Source organism: Ipomoea nil, unplaced genomic scaffold, assembly GCF_001879475.1.
Source record: "Ipomoea nil cultivar Tokyo-kokei standard unplaced genomic scaffold, Asagao_1.1 scaffold1026, whole genome shotgun sequence".
Lineage (NCBI taxonomy): Eukaryota > Viridiplantae > Streptophyta > Magnoliopsida > Solanales > Convolvulaceae > Ipomoea > Ipomoea nil.
Window position 1 is genome coordinate 242,427 of NW_017617454.1, and position 19,805 is coordinate 262,231.

The window sequence follows — 19,805 nt, forward strand, 5'->3', positions numbered from 1 at the left end:
TAATACCTCAAACTGTATCATGAAAATTGAAAACCTCATCATCGAGAAAGAGAAAGTGCGATAATTAATCCCTGAGAACTTTCACCTCTACAATCCTACCTATCTTAGAAGTAGAGTCATGTTACATGGTGGTGCTCGATAGGAAGCACAAAGAAAATACAACCTCAAAAAAATAGAAAGCTGCACATGAACCGGTAAGCCCACCTTCCAATGATGCAATCATGACGAGCCACCAAACACCTGAAGCATGCAAGTGAGTGTTCATTCAAATAACAGTTATATACGACAGAGGGAGGGCAGAAGAAAGGGCCAGTTGACCAAAGAAAAGGGTTGGGGAAATTACTGCAGCTAGTGTATCCTTAGACAGTTTTGTTTTGTTTTCTCCAGTTCCTGCTGCCACTGCCTTCTTCTGCGGAACTTGCCTAATCAACTTTGGCATAAACTGGTTATCCACAGAAGAAGTTTCAATCGACTCTTGTTGAACTTTCTGCTTCTGTAGGAACAAGATAACAATAAAGATGTATATGAATAAAGGATGACATAGTTGAAGGGTAAGGTAAAAGTTATGAATCAAAAGGCTAAGGTTGAAATTAGAATAGAAAGAGGCGAAGCACAAAGCATCCAATTATTATGTTTTTCTTAAACTTGTGAGCTCAGGAATACTTCATATACATAGTTGAAGAAGGGTAAGGTAACATTCACGAATCAAGAGTACAGTAACATGGAAGACTGTGCACCTTCTTTAACCGTTCCTCAATAGCACTTAAGGCACGTGATTTATCAACTTGTGTGAGGAAGAAATCTCTTTCCTTCTTAGCAACTGAAACTTCCAGTGCTAACTTCTGTTCCCGAACAGCATTATTGTATGCTGCAAGCATTTATTGTGTCAGGTAATTAAGTTTGGACATCAAAGCATGCAATAAAAGATTAGTCCTAGGAAATGTTCTCCCTACCAATCTCTTCAGTAAGATCATCCCACTTGAATTTACTCAAGTACTTGATATTCCAAATGTCATAATAGAATGAGGACCTTTTCCTGCCGCCTAAAAACAAAGAGAACTTTGAGAATTATAGATATTTCCATTCCGCATAACTCACGAAAAGCAAGCACAGAAAGCCAAGATACCTATTTGTTGACCGTTTAACATCTTAGCAACCCTTTTAGCAATGCTCTTTTTCGCGAACTCAACCCACCTACAAATATGGGTTATCATAATTGTCTCCCAGGCATATCCGCATAAACACACACACACACACATAGAATATTAAAAGCAATTGATACCTTAATCATTTTTAGCCATTTCATATCCAACAATGCCATACAAAACTAGGGATGTAAAGTACATCTATATATGGTTCTATCTTGCTATCAACATAGTGTTTTAATTTATGATAAAATTTTCAAGTTGCAATTGCATACCCTTCTGAAAATTCTTGTCCACGAAAACCACCTGCCCGTTTACGGTTCATTTGTGCCGCAGGATCTGTAAGATAAACACGTATGAGTTGCAGGAACAATGTGCTATCATACAAAAAAGAGTTATTGAAAAGGTTGTGCTAAACTAGCTATGTATTATAATGTTAGACAAAAAGACTAGAAACAAGTAAATAACTGAAGACTAAATATTCATTTTACATGGTAGACAGGATTAGATTAACCTTCAGGTACAAGATAAATTCTCTGAATTTCTCCATACTGAGAAAGAAGTTGACGGAGCTTCACAGGATTCATGTGTGGAGGTACACGGCTCAAGTAACAAATCCCACGCTTTCCAGCCTTTGCAGCTTCATCCATTAACCGTTGCTTCCTTTTATTTTTTCGATTTTCAACCTTAACATCATTTTCTATCCCATCTTCACCAGCAGAATCTTTTACCTCCAAATCTTCCTCAGTCATCTTAACTAATGCAGAACCCAAAACACAAAGTGATAATGAATATTAGTCTTGCAAACTACCACTAAAATGCAACAAGGGGCACTGGCTATGAATTTATAATGCTAATATGCAACAATAGATCAATAAAACTAGGCCTCAGCCCAATCTCATACCACAGTCCTTTTCAAATTTCAATAGTCTTCCCTCTGCAATTTTATGTCTAAGCAACTACTGTTCTTGTTTTCTTTTTCTTATCCCAGAAACTAGATACAATTAATAAAGTTAAGTTTACCTCTAAAAATTCTTAGAGGTTCAGAATACAAATTTAGGGAATTCATGATGTACCTAACTTCAAGAATGCAGAGCTATAGAATAATTTACATACAGCTACCAGCGCCCCCTACTCGCCGAGGTGCTGTTTGCCGGCGTGAGTAGGGTTTAGGGCTTCCGGACGCTCTGTAACATATATGGAGTACTATATTATGGAGTATATTATTGTTATATATAGCTTGTGGCGGCTGGACAATCCATCAACAAAAATATTTAAACTCTAGCTCAGTTCAAGTTCGAGTTTAACCGAACTTGAATCAGATTTAACTCGATTGCATACCCTACTGTCAATTCATCCCCTGCTTTCAGGCTACTGATTTCATAAAACCAAAAAACGACGGCAAAACCCATTACGCCTCTCTCACTCTCTCTCTCTCTCAATGCTAAAACCAAAGTTTATCGTGAAAACTCAATTAAGTTACAATCAAACAACGAAATAATTGATTAGAGAAAGATAGCCAACCTTCAACAGCGGTATTTGAATCTTAGCACAATATTCAACCGTAAAAGCTCAGCGGAGCTGACAATCGAGAGGGAAAAACCTGCGTCAAATAAAAGAACGTCCACAGCAGCTACGCCGCTGTCTAAACTGCAGAGTTCCGGCGAACGGGCGAAGAGGTATCGTTAAGGGGAAAGCTCCTCTCCTACTCCGACGGCTATCGCATTCGCATACATCTATCAATTTCCATTGTAAAATTAAAGCAGTAGCTCGCATTCTAATACAAAGCAATAATACTGGGCCGGGCCTAAAGCTTTGCAGTTATAGTCTTATAGATAGATTTCCATGAAGCTGGCCCAATTGAAATTTATTAGACTGTTATGTTGTGCAAATGTGTGCACCATACAGGTTTAGCTTCATAATTTCTATACTGTAGATTCATAATTTTTAAATTGTAGATTCATAATTTAAATACAGCAGATTCATAATTTCTATAAAGTAGATTCATGATTTTTATACTGCAAATTTATAATATATGTACTGTAGATTCATAATTTTTGTAGTAGATTTATAATTTCTAAACTGTATAGGTATTAAATTATGAATATATAATTATGTGATTTGTGAATACAGAGTTCAACAATTGAGAATATGAACATCGAAAATTATGAATATATAGCTCTATAATTATGAACATATATTTATAAAGAGTTACTACCCAAAATGGTCCTCCAACAATTAGCTAATACTCGATTTTGTCCCAAAGTATTAAACGCAATCAATTCCATCTTCTCCTCACCTCGTGAACGGGCTCTCCCGGGTACTCAACGACTTCAGAAGTCCACACCATGATATCGAGGCGGCCCTCAGTCCATTCCACTCCCAAATATCTGTTAATGTGGTTGAACAAGTACTCAAGTGGTGCAGGAATCTGGGGTTTTCCGCTCATATATTCTTTCGCTGGACTCAAAGGCTACGGGGCTTTCGACGTAGTGAAGAAGCAGTGTTATTATTCGGAGACTCGGAGAGGACCAGAGACGTAGGGAGGATTTTTGCCGTGGTTTTGTTGTTTGGCGTGTATGATATATCAGTTAGAAATTTATATGGAGTAAAAAAAAAAAAAAAAAACAGTCTAACAGTCAGCTGGTGCTACAGTGAAGTTTCAATAATATCCCTCAAAATATGCTGTCTAAGTCACTAGAGAACTAAAATGGTTAAAATTTTAATAGTCGAACGATGAAATTAGTTAAATCAAAATGAGTAGAATGAAATTAGTGAAATCCACATAATTGAAGGACCATTTTGATAATTTACCGCGTAATAAAATACTCCGTAGTTACTACTGTAGTTAATTACTTAAAGAATAGAAGAAATATCCATTTATTAATTAGTACACCACCATCGTTATTGTATGCCTTTCAACAAACAAATTTCACCAGAGGCAAAAACATAATAATGAACTAATGAAGAGAGATGGCAAGGTCTAAATTAAGAATAGGTATTTTGTTTTTGGATTACTGAAGTGACAGCGTATGAGCGCTGTAAAAGCTGGAGAGATTTGTTAGGATTCTGGGATTTGAAGGCAGTAGGGGTGACCTGCAGGAACAAGTAATTGCCGGCGAAAAGATCCCCAAAATGGGACTTACTCTCCTTCAATCTCTTGGCAGTTCTAGCACACGCAGCTACAACCACCCTCGCCTTCTTCCTCAACAATCTTCTCATCACCGTCAACCGTGGAATCTTAATCCTCAATCGCTTCCTCAGCCGGAAACTGCCGGAGCTGCTTCTTAGCCTCCACGCCGCCTTTTTCTCTCGCGGCGCATCACCGCCCTCGTGTTCCAACCACCCACCTTCTTGTTTCAGCCTGCGGTACGAGAATCTGAAAGACGCCATGATAATGATACGATCTCAAATACCGAATTGAAAGAAATTGAGTTGTTTAATTTGTTCTGCGATGTATCAGCTCATCAATGGAAGTGTATTATTATTCTTTTGCGAAACAGATTGGGTTTGGTGTTTGTTGGGCATTCAATGCTACCCGCCCACCTGATGGCATGGCTAGTGGTTACCAATATCTGCACGTACATGGACATCATTGTTGTTTATATTTCTATATATATATCTGTATATAATATACTCTCTTTTTTTTTTAACGTCACGAGATAAAGTTTCAAAAAAGTAATTTAACTAAAAAAATGTTAATTTTTGGTTTCCAGCCACTCGATATTCCTTTCAGGACAATACACACTATATATCTTCTAAGTTAAGAAACGTGGCTGCAGTGCCGCAATATACAACCACTTTCACAGCATTGAATGCAAATGTTTCACTCATGCAGACCATGGGTTCCCATCGTCACAATATATAGTCAACATCAGTACTTACCAATTAATGCTTCACACCAAAACTTTAATTATACTTTAAACGAGTGATTTTCGCTAAATTATTCTTAAACTAGTTGAAATGATCCTCGAATTAAATTTCACCTTCAAGTGGCGATATACATATGACATCCGAACTGGACGGAACAAGATTAATATAATAATTTAATGCACAGCAATGTTAACCTAAGGTGGTCTAAACAAGGATAGACATTAGTACATTACGCTTATTTATCGAGACATCCCCTTTCAATCATTCAGAAAACAAATCAAAAAATGCCAATCAACAAATGTTTACAACGCACAAACCACTGCAAATACTATTCTGTCAGAAAGGGTTGAAAAATATTGGACGAAAACTACATGGCTTAATACAGCTTTATCCTAGTTTGAATTGAGCTTCGACAGATTGGGCAGAGGTCGAGCTCTTTCCCGCAATCACAACACGTCTGCATCAACAAAAATATGAAACTGTTACAAATCTCTCAATCAACTTTCTTGAAGACCAACAAAGAAAGGAAAGGAAATGAAATGCTAACCTGATGCCCACAACCAAAGGCCATATCTTTGGGATTACTGAGGCAAATGGGGCAAAGCTGTATAACAAGAGGAAAATGTATATTCGTAAGTCATAATCACCATAAGCAAGGATTGGAACATGTGCCATAAGCAAGAAACCATAAGCAAGGATTGGAACATGTGCCATAAGCAAGAAACGTGTGTGTTACCTGATTGTCGTACGTAGAGACAGGTGCAGAAGGAGTAGGTTCACCTCTGGGATCATAGTAAGAACTCGAGGTGTGTGGAAAACTAGAAGCTGTGCTAGCAGGGTCCTTGTAGTCGTAGTAAGAACTTGAGGTGTGTGGAAAACTAGACGCTGTGCTAGCAGGGTCCTTGTAGTCGTAGTAAGAACTTGGAGTATGCTGAAAACTTGTTCCCCTCGAGGCCTTTGAACCACTCAAAGAAGCCGGACCATAAAGGGGAGGGGGAAGGGCAACCCTTCCAGGAGATTTACCTTTATGTCCACTGAAACAAGCAAACATTTCAGTTATAGCCCATACAAGCAACGGTCAGATGTGGGGAATGGGAGGGGAAGAAGGGTGGGCAGAAAGAGAGAAGAAGGCATACCCCAAGAGACCAAGCTCCATTGTGGCTTTATATTGTGAAGGAATTTCCATCAATGCTGAAAGGGCGAATTCTGTTTCTTTCCGGGACTGAGGTACAGATTTTGACATTATCTCGGTAAAATTGACAAACTGGATTTGAAGGCCATAAACGATCAGCAAGACATATTCAAGGAATAGGTTGATGGTAAAATGGGGAACTAAATATTCCTGATAAGAAATCATAACTAACCTGAAAATTATCAAACTCCCTTGCTGGGATATTATCATCAAACTCCTTCATCATGTCCCAAGGTCCATCTCCAACCCCAACCAAAATAATAGACAGGGGAAACTTGCTGCAGAAACAAGGAAGCAGCACCAGCATGTCATTATAATGAAACTAAAGTATTGACAATACACATATATTGGAGAAAAATTTACATCTAGAAGGTTCACACATAAGAAAATCATACAAGATACCTTGCTTCTACAATTGCATCCACTGTTTTTTGTTCCTGTGGACTCAATTGACCACGCCCAGTATCAACACTACGGGTTACCTGTTTAGAAAACAGCAAACAAGATGAATGTAGTCACTACTGACCCAGAATTCAAACAAGGGGAGCAACAGATGGATCTGTGCACATCTAGTCTAGTTAATAACCAAAAAAATACCTGTCCATCAGCAATGATTAATAGAACATGATACTGTCCTCCACTCTGCTCAACAATAGTCATAGCCATTTCAATGACTGGTGCAAAAGATGTTGGTCCTGAAAGCAAGAGGCTTAAGATAATTAACGAAACAGTTTGCTTCTCTATTAAAGCAAGAATACAACAGGTGAAGTAGAATTCTGACCTGCAAGTTTTAGTCGGGGGGCAATTTCCCTATATTGAGATAAAACTTCCTCAAAACCATTGCAAAATCTTTCATCAGGATAGAAACTGAATACATCTTGATCATGAGTTGATGCTGCAAATTAAAAGAAAGACATGATAACAAATAAATCTCACAGCCGATGCAATTAAAACAGAAACACAATAACATTTACAGTATAAAACAAAAGAGCACAAAGACTCTTGTAAATACCATCTCCAAATCCAAAACAAGGGATTAAGTTATCATCATCAAAGGCAGCCAAAGTTTTCCCAATAATGGAGATTGCTTGCTCATAGGGATTAAGACCATGTCCAATGTTATGTAAGCTTCGCCCATTGAATGACTTCTTACCTAAAAGTTGACAGGTGTCAGGGAACTCAGAATCACTTATTCTACATAATTAGGAATCTGATTAGATAAAATGTTTTACCCGTCCATTCATTGCTCTTTGTGAAATCAATACCAACAATTAGATTGGATGACTCGAGTCCAGCACGTGCAAGAGCTTCAGTTACCTACAAAGAACAGTGTTTCATTGGTTGGCATCATAGACATTCTAAAGATGTATACTATAGTGGTGTATAAGTGATTCAGAGAGAGAGAAAATTGCAATGTGATGGTGAGGAAAAAAACATCCTTAGGAAAAAAAAACCCTGAAATCCTACATACTAATATAAAATAGAGAGACTGAGGGAGAGATGTAGAATTGCACAATGGATAAGTGGATAACTAAAAATAATCTTTAATACGAGACATGAATGCCGGTCCTTTCGAAGTGAGGAAATGCAACAGATTTTCATTCTTTGTAAATATGTATAACTTCAAGTAAAGCCAAAGCAATTCAGTAAGTGAACACTCATCTGTAATCAATTCTTCTTTCAGTGCCTAAAACTCAAACATTTTCAGCTTCAAGGAATTGTTCTATGCATATCATCTCATTCCCGCATGTAAAATGATATTAAGATGCCACACGCCCACACTTCTGATCTCCTTCACATTCTATTGGCATTACAGTCTTTATTTCCCAAATTATAAACAAATTTTCCTTTTAATTTTGTTTGCATAGGCAAGGGCATAAGATGTCATGAGACAGTATTACTATATAAGATTGACTATCCTTACATGGCACAAAAGAGGGATCCCTTTATCAAATTGTCAGAAACTTTGACTTTATAAACAGAGTCTTTTCCTCAAGAGTAAAGCTTTCACACCATGTTAGTATATAACAGATTAATTAGTAGAGATAAATGTAAACAGGCAACAAGATCCAGCATTTAAGGCTGCTTATATTCATACCTCCTCCAATGAATTGTAATTATCTGCTATCCTTGAATATCTCCGGTCAAGCCTCCTCTGCGGCGGCGCATGATTCCGAGAGGCAAAATCTTGAGAAGGCGGGGGATACTGCTGCTCTTGGGGAGGAGGAGGGGCATATGAAGGATAAGCATGCTGAACAGGGTAATTGTAGCTCTCTTGTGGTTGAGGCGGATAAGCTGTTTGAGGATATTCGTAATTCCACGAAGACGAAGTTGACCTCGAAGCTTGCCTCCAACTATCGTCCCTAGAACTCTTCCCTCCCATCAATTCAATTACCGCTCCTACAACTCTACGAAGATCCTTAATTTCTCAGATAAAAACTCTCAGCCGTCCAGAAACAAAAACCACAACGAATCCGAAACACCTGTCGAAATCAATCGCCCAACGGATAAGATTGACTAGGAATCGGAGAAACACAATCAACAACACACCGCAAAAATTAGGGGAAAAAAAAAATCCCTTTCGCGAGATCACGGGTTCTTATAAGTCTACTTTAGAGATTCGGATATACCGGAGACCTTATATATAGTTGTATACTTACGTGGCAGACAATCCAGAAGAGTTCGGCGGCTATACAGCAAAAAGAAAAAGACTTTTCTTATACTGTAGTTTCCGGAAAGACCCCCTCAACGACCGAGACGAATTTATATTACTTTTCCGGCCAAATGATGAAATCAAACATTGTCGTGCACAGCATGCCTATGAACCAATTCAACACACGCAATTAGGTTTATTGCGTTGCAATTTTCACCGAAAAAAAAAATGAATTAAACAGAAGAAGAAACGTAGGTAGACCCACAACTTCCTATGCAAGTAAGGCAAAAAAAAAAAAAGTGTATATATAATCCCAGTCAAATTTTGAGGTCGACTGTACGCAATGGTAATCTGACATTCACACTTACCAAATTCAAGACTTAACCAGAACGAACACAACTGAGATCTGAGCAGTTAGTTCATCTGCATTCTTTAAATATATGATGGAATGGCGAAGGAAGCCAGCGAGAACACACCTGGGCAATAGACAACGGAATCTCTACTGCATTTTCGTCGTGGTGTTAGCACTCGATTTTTCAAAATTATTTGCGGGGAAATTGGTAGATCGAATTTCGAATCGTTTGAAAATTTTCAGCCTCGTTGGAAAAGATTGAGGGGAAAAGGTGGTGAGAATCAAAAATGGAGAAAATTGAACCATATTTCTGTTTATTTTATGGGCTAATTGCTCTCAACCCCCTTTGAGCTTAGATGATTTCATCTGTCCCCCAATATTTTTAAATGATTTTATCAAGAGTAAACTCAAGTTAATAGTTAGGTATTTAGGTTGTCCTCATCCCATAAATTTTATCATTTAAAAAATGATGTGGCATACTTGTTTGTAATCTTTTTTTTTTTTTATTACTTCCATGTCTTGCAAGCTTTCATTTTGTTTTCTAAAAATGAAAACTTATAAAGGACATTGCTAAAGACAAAGAACAAGAGACTCCTGAATTATGATATGCACTTCCGCCAAGATGAAATTTACATACGCTATAACTAGTTTTATTGTTTCACGCTTTATGAAAAAGAACTCGCCAAATAAACAAGAGGAAGAAACTCGTCAAAACAACCGAGAGGAAAAACACAGAAACTGCATACAAAATTAAACCCAGTAAAACAAATTAAAGAGAAACAACAATGCAAAAATAATGGAGTAATAACCGGTAACAGTGGAGATGGAGGGATGGGGCAATGCGTAATCGGTGGCGAAGGCAGAGAATAGAAGAGAAGATGATAAAGGCATAAAAGATAATGAAGATGGACATTGTCTACAGTTGAGATGGCGACAGAGAAAGATGATCGGACGTCGCCTCCGATTCGCTTGCTTCACGGGCGACAACTGTGTAGATGAATTAATCTTACATATTTTATTTGTACTTAAATAATAATAAAACTAATCATATTTATCTCAACTATTCATATTTCTACCTAATGAAAACAAATACCGTACCCTACCTTTGATATGATTTTTGATACAAGGGGCTAAAGGTCATCATGTAAAATAAAAAGGTAAAGTTGAAGCCATTGACCATCTCACGGGTCTAACAGAAATGATTGTTTTTATAATTACATATTTGTTTATTATACAATTTTTGAAGATTTAAAAGGTGCGCAGGCACGACGAAGTGTCTGGCCCGACCTCGGGCCTCCTCTCTCTCAATGATTTGGGTATATTATACTCCGTATAAATCTAATTAAAGAATGGCTCCTAAGTCCTAAAACTCCTCGCTCCTTTTAGTGGATTGTACTCCAAAGAGAGATTATTCTAAATCTGTTCTGCAATTTACACATGTCAACTCTTCATCGGTGCTCACTCCACATCATAGTTTATTTTCTGGGTTTAACAATCATTTTTTGGAAAAATATTTTCCTTAGTTTGTTTGAGCATCTACGTTAAGAAAGTTGATAAGCTTTGAATGCCATTTTGATTCCTTTTGTCGAAATTAAAGGTTGGCGGAACTCACGGATAAGAACCATTATATTATCCAAACTTCCTCGTCTCTTCCATTTACTTTTTTTTTTTTTTTAATATATAAGAGTTTTCACATCCAGACAATGGTTGAATTGTAAACACCTCTTTTGAGTGAGACAACTGATCTGAAGATTTAAGAATGTCTCATAACTAAAGTCAATAGTCGAACCATAAACCTTTGATTAAAGATGAATGAGTTCATTTCATTCTTCATCTTTCTTAACATCATTTATTTTAAATCCAAGTTAAATCACAACAGATGTTAATATTACATGAGTAGTAATAATTTGTGATTATTAATCAGCAGTGTAAGAATTTATATTTATTTAACGCGCTTTTGGAGATGCACGCAGATTAATTAGTTACGTTAAATTCAAACTCTTTTTTGGTTGCTGTCTAATCATCATCATATTCTATATTCTATGAGATCAAATAAAATTGATGAAAAATAAAAGTGAAAACATTGCGTCTAAGCTGGAATGTATGTATACAAACATTACACGTGCAGTTAGGCATTTGCATGTTGCTCAAACATGGCCATGAGAATGGTAGCTCAACGACGTCAACGTTATACGCAAAAATGTGTGTATGACCATCTCACAAATTATTATCCGTGAGACAAATTGAGTTGTAAATAATTGAGTGAGATGTTTAATAAATGTATATACTTTGTACGTATCACAATTTCAATTATAAATACTAGTATTTGCGCCCGTGCGATGCACGGAATGGATTTGTTGTAATATATTAAGAATATTTGGATCGATATATAATTATTTAAATTAGAACATCAAATATTATATAGTGCAATTGAAGGTATGGTTTGGATCATTTATGTGTTTTTATGTTATTAATTGCTCAAATTAATAGCTAATATGTAGATGTACGCATGTGGTGCTGTAACTTTGAAGATTTTATTTATCATTGTTCAGTACTTTTATAAATTAGTCAAATGTGCTTGTTCTCTAGCAACTCAGTTATAAAAATGAATTGATATCCTAATTTATTTGTATGGAAAATATATTTTTTGTCTAGATATATAGCAATTTTGCCATTTAAAAAAACATAATATCACATATTGTATTTACATACTATTGAAACCTCTTTGTAGACAACATTGGTAGTAACAACACAATCTTGTCTATCTTCGTCTAGAGCTAACACCTTTAGTCCAAAAGGATGAGTGACTCGGGTGGAAATATATAATGGTAGAATTTCAGTCAATTAGTGATCCTTTTATATTTTCAGTCAATTAGTAATATCAGATTTATTTTTAGCCAATTATTCTTTTTTATTTTAGTCAGCTAGTCAATTAGAATATTAGATGCATTGATATTTTTACCTATCCGAACCATTTTTAATTGATGATGTAGAATATTTTTATTGAAATATTTCCGTTCCATTTTTAGTTTATCTTTACTATTGTTTAAAATATGTCTTTACTATTGATGATGTAGAATATTATTATTAGAAATATTTCCTTTCTATTTTTTATTTACTTTTACTTAATGATGTAGAATATTATTATTGAAATATTTTCGTTTCATTTTTAATTTTTGTTCCATTGCTTAAAATTGTGAAAGATTTATGATATAATTGTGATTTGATTTATTCTACTATGTAATATTATTGTGAAAAATTAAAATTCAATAATCTGACAATTTTCTTTTCCATTTTAGTCAATTATAGATCATTTTTTATTTTTAGTCAATTATTAATATTCATTTCCTTTTCCAATTAATCTAATTTCTGTTTCTTTTTTCATTTTTAATTTTCAGTCAATTATTAATATTTATTTATTTTTCTATTTACCTAATTTTTGTTCCATTTTTAATTGATGATGATGTAGAGAATTATTGTGAAATATTTATGTTCCTTTTTAAATTTACCTTTACTATTTACTATTGTTTGAGCGGGAAATCAAGTAAATAGAATTTTGTTTTTAATTATATTATAAATTTTTCAGCAATCCAAACACTCCTTAGTATCCCATCAAAAAATGGATAAAGAAAAGTCATTTCATTAAGGAAATTAAAACTAATTAAATTAAATATAATCATGCTATATTTATTTGTAACGGTATATTAATTTCATTTTGAAATCATTGGTTCACATATTTGAATTATTTATTTTTTCTTTAATTACTATAAACAGAAATGATACTGTACTAATTAATTTATGATATTTATCAAATTATATTTTTAAAAAATATAAGATTTACACATGTTATGAGGGATTAAAAAATATTTTAAAATTATTTTTTATTAGTAAGTATTTTTATTTTTAAAATAGTTTCCGGCGGCCCACACACTCCCTTAGTCTCCCATAAAAAATTGATAAAGAAAATTCACTTCATTAAGAAAGTAAAACTAATTTAAGTACATCTAATAATGCTATATTTATTTGTAACTGTATATTAATTTTATTTTGAAATCATTGGTTTACATATTTGAATTATTTATTTTTCTTTAATTATTATAAACAGAAATGATATTGTACTAATTAATTTATGATATTTATAAAATTGTATTTTTTAAAAACATAATATTTTACCGGCAATTTATATCGTGCACCAGGACGCGCATTGCATTTTGCGCCCTGATGCAATACATAATTGTATAAAAAAAATACACATAATTGTATAAACATATACACATAATTGTATAAATAAATACACATAACTGTATAAAAAATACACATAATTATATAAATAAATACACATAATGATATAAACAAATACACATATGCGCAGGACGCACAGTGCTGCGCGCGCCATGGTATAACGATTGTGTTTTACCGGTGCGTTGCACGGAATTTTTTTTTTTTATATATAAAAATAGAAAACAATTTAATACATTATAATGTACAATATAATAATATAGTTGGACTTTTATATATTTGGTCAAGTATCTATTTTCATAACATACAAAATTTATTTAAAAAATTCACATAAATTTAAATTTTATATGGTTAATATAATCTCTAATTATGTACATATTTAGATAAATTTATTGAAAAAATTCACATAATTAAGTTGATTTATTCCTAATTGTATTTAATATATATTATAATTCTAAAAATATGAATACTAACTAAGAGAATTATATTTAGAAATTAATAAAAAAAAAATATAAATTCTAAATTTTGTATGAATAAATTTAAACTCTAATCGGACGCATTTTCTTATATGATTGTATAATACATTGTATATACACATAATATTTATTAATATGTATATAGAAAAATTTTATAATATAATTTCATTAATTATAATTTATATTGATAGATTTATAATTAAAAAATTACATTTAAAAATTTAAAATGTAGCATTTAAATATTGTATGATTATTATAGTGTATAATTGTATGTATATATTTTTTAAAAATTATAAATATTCATGTTTTGTTAATTTTATACTTTCATTTCTTTAATTATATTTCATATTTTATTAATTATAATTTAATGAAATTGACACAAATATTTCTAGGGAAGAAATCTTATATTTCTCAATTTCAATAATTATATTAATTATAATTAATAAATATTGTGACAATTACCATAATAATTTTATTAATTATATTAATTCTAATATTTGTTCTCTTTCAATATTTAAACACATTTCCATAAAATTATCATAATAATTACACGAAAGAATGAAAAAAATTATTAAAATAATTACCATTAATAAAAATTAGAAAATTATATTAAAAATTAATTATATATTAAGGTAAGTATAATTTATTTTATGCCAATAATATTATACATTAAGTATATATATAATTATAGAAAAGAGGATATAATTTTAAAAAAGTAAATTATTAATTCGATTACCTAATATAATTGTCCTACTAATTGATTCCATACTACTATGTATAATTCATATATTTGAATTTTTTTAAAGCTAAATACCTATTAATTACCTTAATAATTAAGATAATTTTTAGTCAATCAATATTCAATAGCACTAAATGTATTACTTCAAATTTTTATAAATAAGATATAATATTAGTAAATCGAAATAATTAAAAATAATGTGTCCATATTACAAAAGATTTTATAATAGTAATTTTTATTACTTAATATAATTTGTCAATTATTAAACATTGTTTATGGTAATTATTGTATGACATTTAATACTAAGATTATTAGGTATAATTTTTATAATTAAGGTATAATATTATTAAATCAAAATTATTAAAAGTAATGTGTCCACAATATAAAATAAATTATACTTGTCTTAATGATTATTTATTAATATAAATTTACAATTAAAATTTGTATACGAAAAAATATAGAAACTGAAACTTCTGGTTTTTAAAAAAAAAACTCTCCATTTTTTTTTGTCACCAATGGATTGTATTTATAGGTAGAGAATGTGAGAATTATAAATTAATAATATAAATTTCATTTTCCATTTTCTTTTCTATTCAGTCAATTAGGGATTTTTATAATTTTCAGTCCATTAATAATATACATTTTCTTTTTGAATTTGCATAATTTCAATTTCGTTTTCCAAATCCGTGTTTCATATGTTATTCCTATACATAATATTCACGTTACTATAAATTAATTAACAATTAATACATTTACAATACCATAATTATGCAATATTACCAATTAATACATTTTAATTAATTTACATTAAACATATGCTTACCAAATAAGATTTATTAATTATTTGACTAAAAAATATAAAATATTTAATTAATTTAGTACAAAAATTTGGACGTGAAAATGATGTAGGAGGATTTTACTTTTAATATATATATATATATATATATATATATATATATATATATATATATATATATATATATATATATATATATCAGGGTTATAAAAATCCCGCCTAGGCACCGAGTAATCGGCGCCTAGGCGCTAGGCGCCCATAGGCCGTGGCGATTTCCGCCCTAGGCTCCCGCCTAGGAGACTGGCCGCCTAGGCGCCCGCCTAGCGCCTAATTCAGCCGCCTAGCGCCTAACTCGTCCGATTACGTCGAGTTAACTCGTCAATTTCTGTTGAGTTAGTCGAGTTAACTCGACCTTGCTAATTTTGTCCATTTATATGACATATACATATAATATGACATATATGCACTCGTAGACTAGTTTGATACTTTCAATCTTTGGATGATTGAAGTATTTGGGTATTTCATTTGAGTTTTTTTTTTTTTTTTTAATATTCTTTTGATGTTATGACTTATGAATTGTCATTATGTCATTTATTTGGATGTGTTATTTGATTGAATGTTGAAAACAGCCTCATTAAAATTGTCAAATTGCAAGTCTGCTACTATTTTTTTCGCGACCGCCTAGATTTCGCCTAGGCGCCGACTAGGCCGCTTAGGCGCTAGGCGCTGCCCGACCGCCCGACTAGCGCTCAGCGCCTACTGCAACCATGATATATATATATATATATATATATATATATATATATATATTATAGTATTACGTTCATATGAAATAATATTAACATACATACTTGTTAATATTTAGATTTATTAAATTGGTTACAATTCATATTATGGTATGAATAATTCTTATGCAAAATACAATTTGGCAACTTAATTAATATTAAGATTTCGTGCAATGAACATATATTTCATCTTGTGTACTCATTTAACCGGAAATATGAAGGTTGGTTCAATAACTCGTAAATATTACCAATTGTTTGGTTAGAAAATTATTTTTATCAAATAAAAAGTAATTAAATGGGTAAATTATACTTAAAAGGTAAATATTACGGGTTATTTTCTTACATATAAACCTTTATTGAATTATTTTATTATAAGGAGCGAAAAATTATATACATAAATTGTTTTATAATTTATTTTGATCGTGAGGTCACACACACACACATATATATACACACCGTAAATATTACAAAATACTTGGTTACAGAATAAGCTTTATTAAGTTATATATAAATTAAAAATGATTAAATTGTTAAATGATAAAAATTGGAAAACTCTTAACAAAAAATTGGCAAAAATGTAACCACATCCGTAAATTTGATTCTATTTCGTAAATGATTTATAAAAGTCTGTGTGATTCTATTTCAAAAAATAGTGCAGAGTAGTAGTAAATTAAGGTAAATATTACCCAAAATTCTCAAAACCAGAAACATATTTGATCTTATTGAGAAGTGAGAAATGCCTATTACATAACAATAACAAAATATAAAATTATAAGTGAAGTTGAATGTTGGAATAACTATACAATCTTTAGAGCTATTAACATATCCATCATTATTTGAATCACATTCTTTCGAAGAATATGCATATGTAGAAAAGTACCATGAATTTGTAGTGTAAAAAGAAAATGTTGTAAAACAACCATACAATTAAAATTTGTATACGAAAAAACATAGAAATTGAAACTTCTGGTTTAAAAAAAAAAAAAAAAAAAAAACTCTCCATTTTTTTTTGTCACCAATGGATTGTATTTATAGGTAGAGAATGTGAGAATTATAAATTAATAATATAAATTTCATTTTCCATTTCCTTTTCTATTCAGTCAATTAGGGATTTTTATAATTTTCAGTCCATTAATAATATACATTTCCTTTTTGAATTTGCATAATTTCAATTTCGTTTTCCAAATCCGTGTTTCATATGTTATTCCTATACATAATATTCACGTTACTATAAATTAATTAACAATTAATACATTTACAATACCATAATTATGCAATATTACCAATTAATACATTTTAATTAATTTACATTAAACATATGCTTGCATTCAAAAAAAACATTAAACATATGCTTACCAAATAAGATTTATTAATTATTTGACTAAAAAATATAAAATATTTAATTAATTTAGTACAAAAATTTGGACGTGAAAATGATGTAGGAGGATTTTACTTTTAATATATATATATATATATATATATATATATATATATATATATATTATGGTATTACGTTCATATGAAATAATATTAACATACATACTTGTTAATATTTAGATTTATTAAATTGGTTACAATTCATATTATGGTATGAATAATTCTTATGCAATATACAATTTGGCAACTTAATTAATATTAAGATTTCGTGCAATGAACATATATTTCATCTTGTGTACTCATTTAACCGGAAATATGAAGGTTGGTTCAATAACTCGTAAATATTACCAATTGTTTGGTTAGAAAATTACTTTTATCAAATAAAAAGTAATTAAATGGATAAATTATACTTAAAAGGTAAATATTACAGGTTATTTTCTTACATATAAACCTTTATTGAATTATTTTATTATAAGGAGCGAAAAATTATATACATAAATTGTTTTATAATTTATTTTGATCGTGAGGTCACACACACACACATATATATATATATATACACACCGTAAATATTACAAAATACTTGGTTACAGAATAAGCTTTATTAAGTTATATATAAATTAAAAATGATTAAATTGTTAAATGATACAAATTGGAAAACTCTTAACAAAAAATTGGCAAAAATGTAACCACATCCATAAATTTGATTCTGTTTCGTAAATGATTCATAAAAGTCTGTGTGATTCTATTTCGAAAATTTCAAAGAGTAGTGCAGAGTAGTAGTAAAGTAAGGTAAATATTACCCAAAATTCTCAAAAACAGAAACATATTCTTATTGAGAAGTGAGAAATGCCTATTACATAACTATAACGAAATATAAAATTATAAGTGAAGTTGAATGTTGGAATAACTACTTCAATCTTTAGAGCTATTAACATATCCATCATTATTTAAATCACATTCTTTCGAAGAATATGCATATGTAGAAAAGTACCACGAATTTGTAATGTAAAAAGAAAATGTTATAAAACAACCATATGCATAAACTAAAAGTTTTGAAATACAAACTATTAAAAATTTAAAATTAAGATCATAGTACCCAAAAAAAAAAACCTCTTTATCATGGACTACACACTCTATAGAGTTTATTGTTTCAGAACCTCTTGCCTTTGGAAAATGAACAACACGGAGCACTCCAACATTGATTCTATTCCAAATGAGTGTAGGATGAAGTTGACTACCAACAATTTCGTTGTGACTTCCTGCTACAACAGTTAGACAATTATATTATTATTAAAATAAATATAAAAAAAAAGAGAAATAATTTTAAAAAATAAATGTAGTGTCAACTATTATATAATAATAATGCATATTACATGTAAATTTATAAATTCGTTGTAATTGTCAATGCTTAACATCATTCTAGTTTATCCAGTTATTGTGCGTACCTTCTACAATGTGGGCACACGTGGTGTTGGAAGTCATCAACTCTCATTAATGCGTGTAAATAGTTGCTCAGAACCATTTCAATTGTCTCTATATTTGTATCCTGCAATATTTGCAAAAGATGCAGAAAAGAAATAAGAACATAAATTAAGAATTATGCCATTGGAAAATGAAAGACGCAATACAGAACTCACCCCAGTACAAAAAGGAAGAGTTATAATTTTTCTTGTCACTAATCCATTGTATTTATAGGTAGAGATAGAGAATGTGAGAATTAATTTCTTTTTATATTTTCAATCAATTAGGCTTTATACTTTTCAGTCAATCAATAATATCCATTTTCTTTTTTCAATTTGCCTAATTTCTATTTCCTATTCCATTAGAATCCTTTTATATTTTCATCAATTAATAATATTAGTTTCCTTTTTTCAATTTATCTTTACTGGATTTCACAATGGTATATTGGTATTACATAATATTACCAATTAATAGCTTTTATAACATTTCCATTTTACATTTGCTTACCAAAGAAGTTTTATTAATTTGACCAATAAAATATTTCATTAATTTGACTATAAAAGTTTGAGCGGGAAAATTACATAGGAGGATTTTACTTTTATATATATATATATAGAAGATTACAATATTTATTATTAATAACAATCATTTTTACCATAAATAGTATCATAATTTCACATATAAGTATTATAATATATATCATAAATAACAATT

General features: G+C 31.1%; 2 protein-coding genes across 7 annotated transcripts; both read right to left on the minus strand.

Moving 5' to 3' along the window:
* Positions 1-3: 3 nt before the first annotated feature.
* Positions 4-2,889, minus strand: LOC109180595 (pre-rRNA-processing protein ESF2). 2 transcript variants are annotated; one of them, XM_019330262.1, is made up of 8 exons: positions 2,670-2,889; positions 1,660-1,897; positions 1,421-1,484; positions 1,127-1,194; positions 954-1,043; positions 738-868; positions 344-493; positions 4-240 (listed from the first exon to the last, which is right to left on the minus strand). In XM_019330262.1, exons 2-8 carry the CDS (start codon positions 1,895-1,897, stop codon positions 220-222), a joined length of 762 nt encoding a protein of 253 aa, XP_019185807.1. In that variant the 5' UTR covers positions 2,670-2,889; the 3' UTR covers positions 4-219. The 2 variants fall into 2 exon arrangements, with proteins under 2 accessions (XP_019185807.1, XP_019185806.1); XM_019330261.1 differs by having other exon boundaries at positions 1,660-1,902.
* Positions 2,890-5,115: 2,226 nt separating this feature from the next.
* LOC109180452 (E3 ubiquitin-protein ligase RGLG2-like) lies at positions 5,116-9,493 on the minus strand. Of its 5 annotated transcripts, none has more exons than XM_019330047.1 (13): positions 9,340-9,493; positions 8,871-9,028; positions 8,309-8,693; positions 7,443-7,527; positions 7,223-7,363; positions 6,992-7,105; positions 6,808-6,905; positions 6,613-6,692; positions 6,383-6,488; positions 6,155-6,282; positions 5,755-6,052; positions 5,566-5,622; positions 5,116-5,475 (listed from the first exon to the last, which is right to left on the minus strand). In XM_019330047.1, exons 3-13 carry the CDS (start codon positions 8,591-8,593, stop codon positions 5,395-5,397), a joined length of 1,473 nt encoding a protein of 490 aa, XP_019185592.1. In that variant the 5' UTR covers positions 8,594-8,693; positions 8,871-9,028; positions 9,340-9,493; the 3' UTR covers positions 5,116-5,394. The 5 variants fall into 5 exon arrangements, with proteins under 5 accessions (XP_019185592.1, XP_019185591.1, XP_019185590.1 ...); XM_019330046.1 differs by having other exon boundaries at positions 9,232-9,483; XM_019330045.1 differs by lacking the exon at positions 9,340-9,493 and adding an exon at positions 9,232-9,307 and having other exon boundaries at positions 8,848-9,028.
* Positions 9,494-19,805: the final 10,312 nt, after the last annotated feature.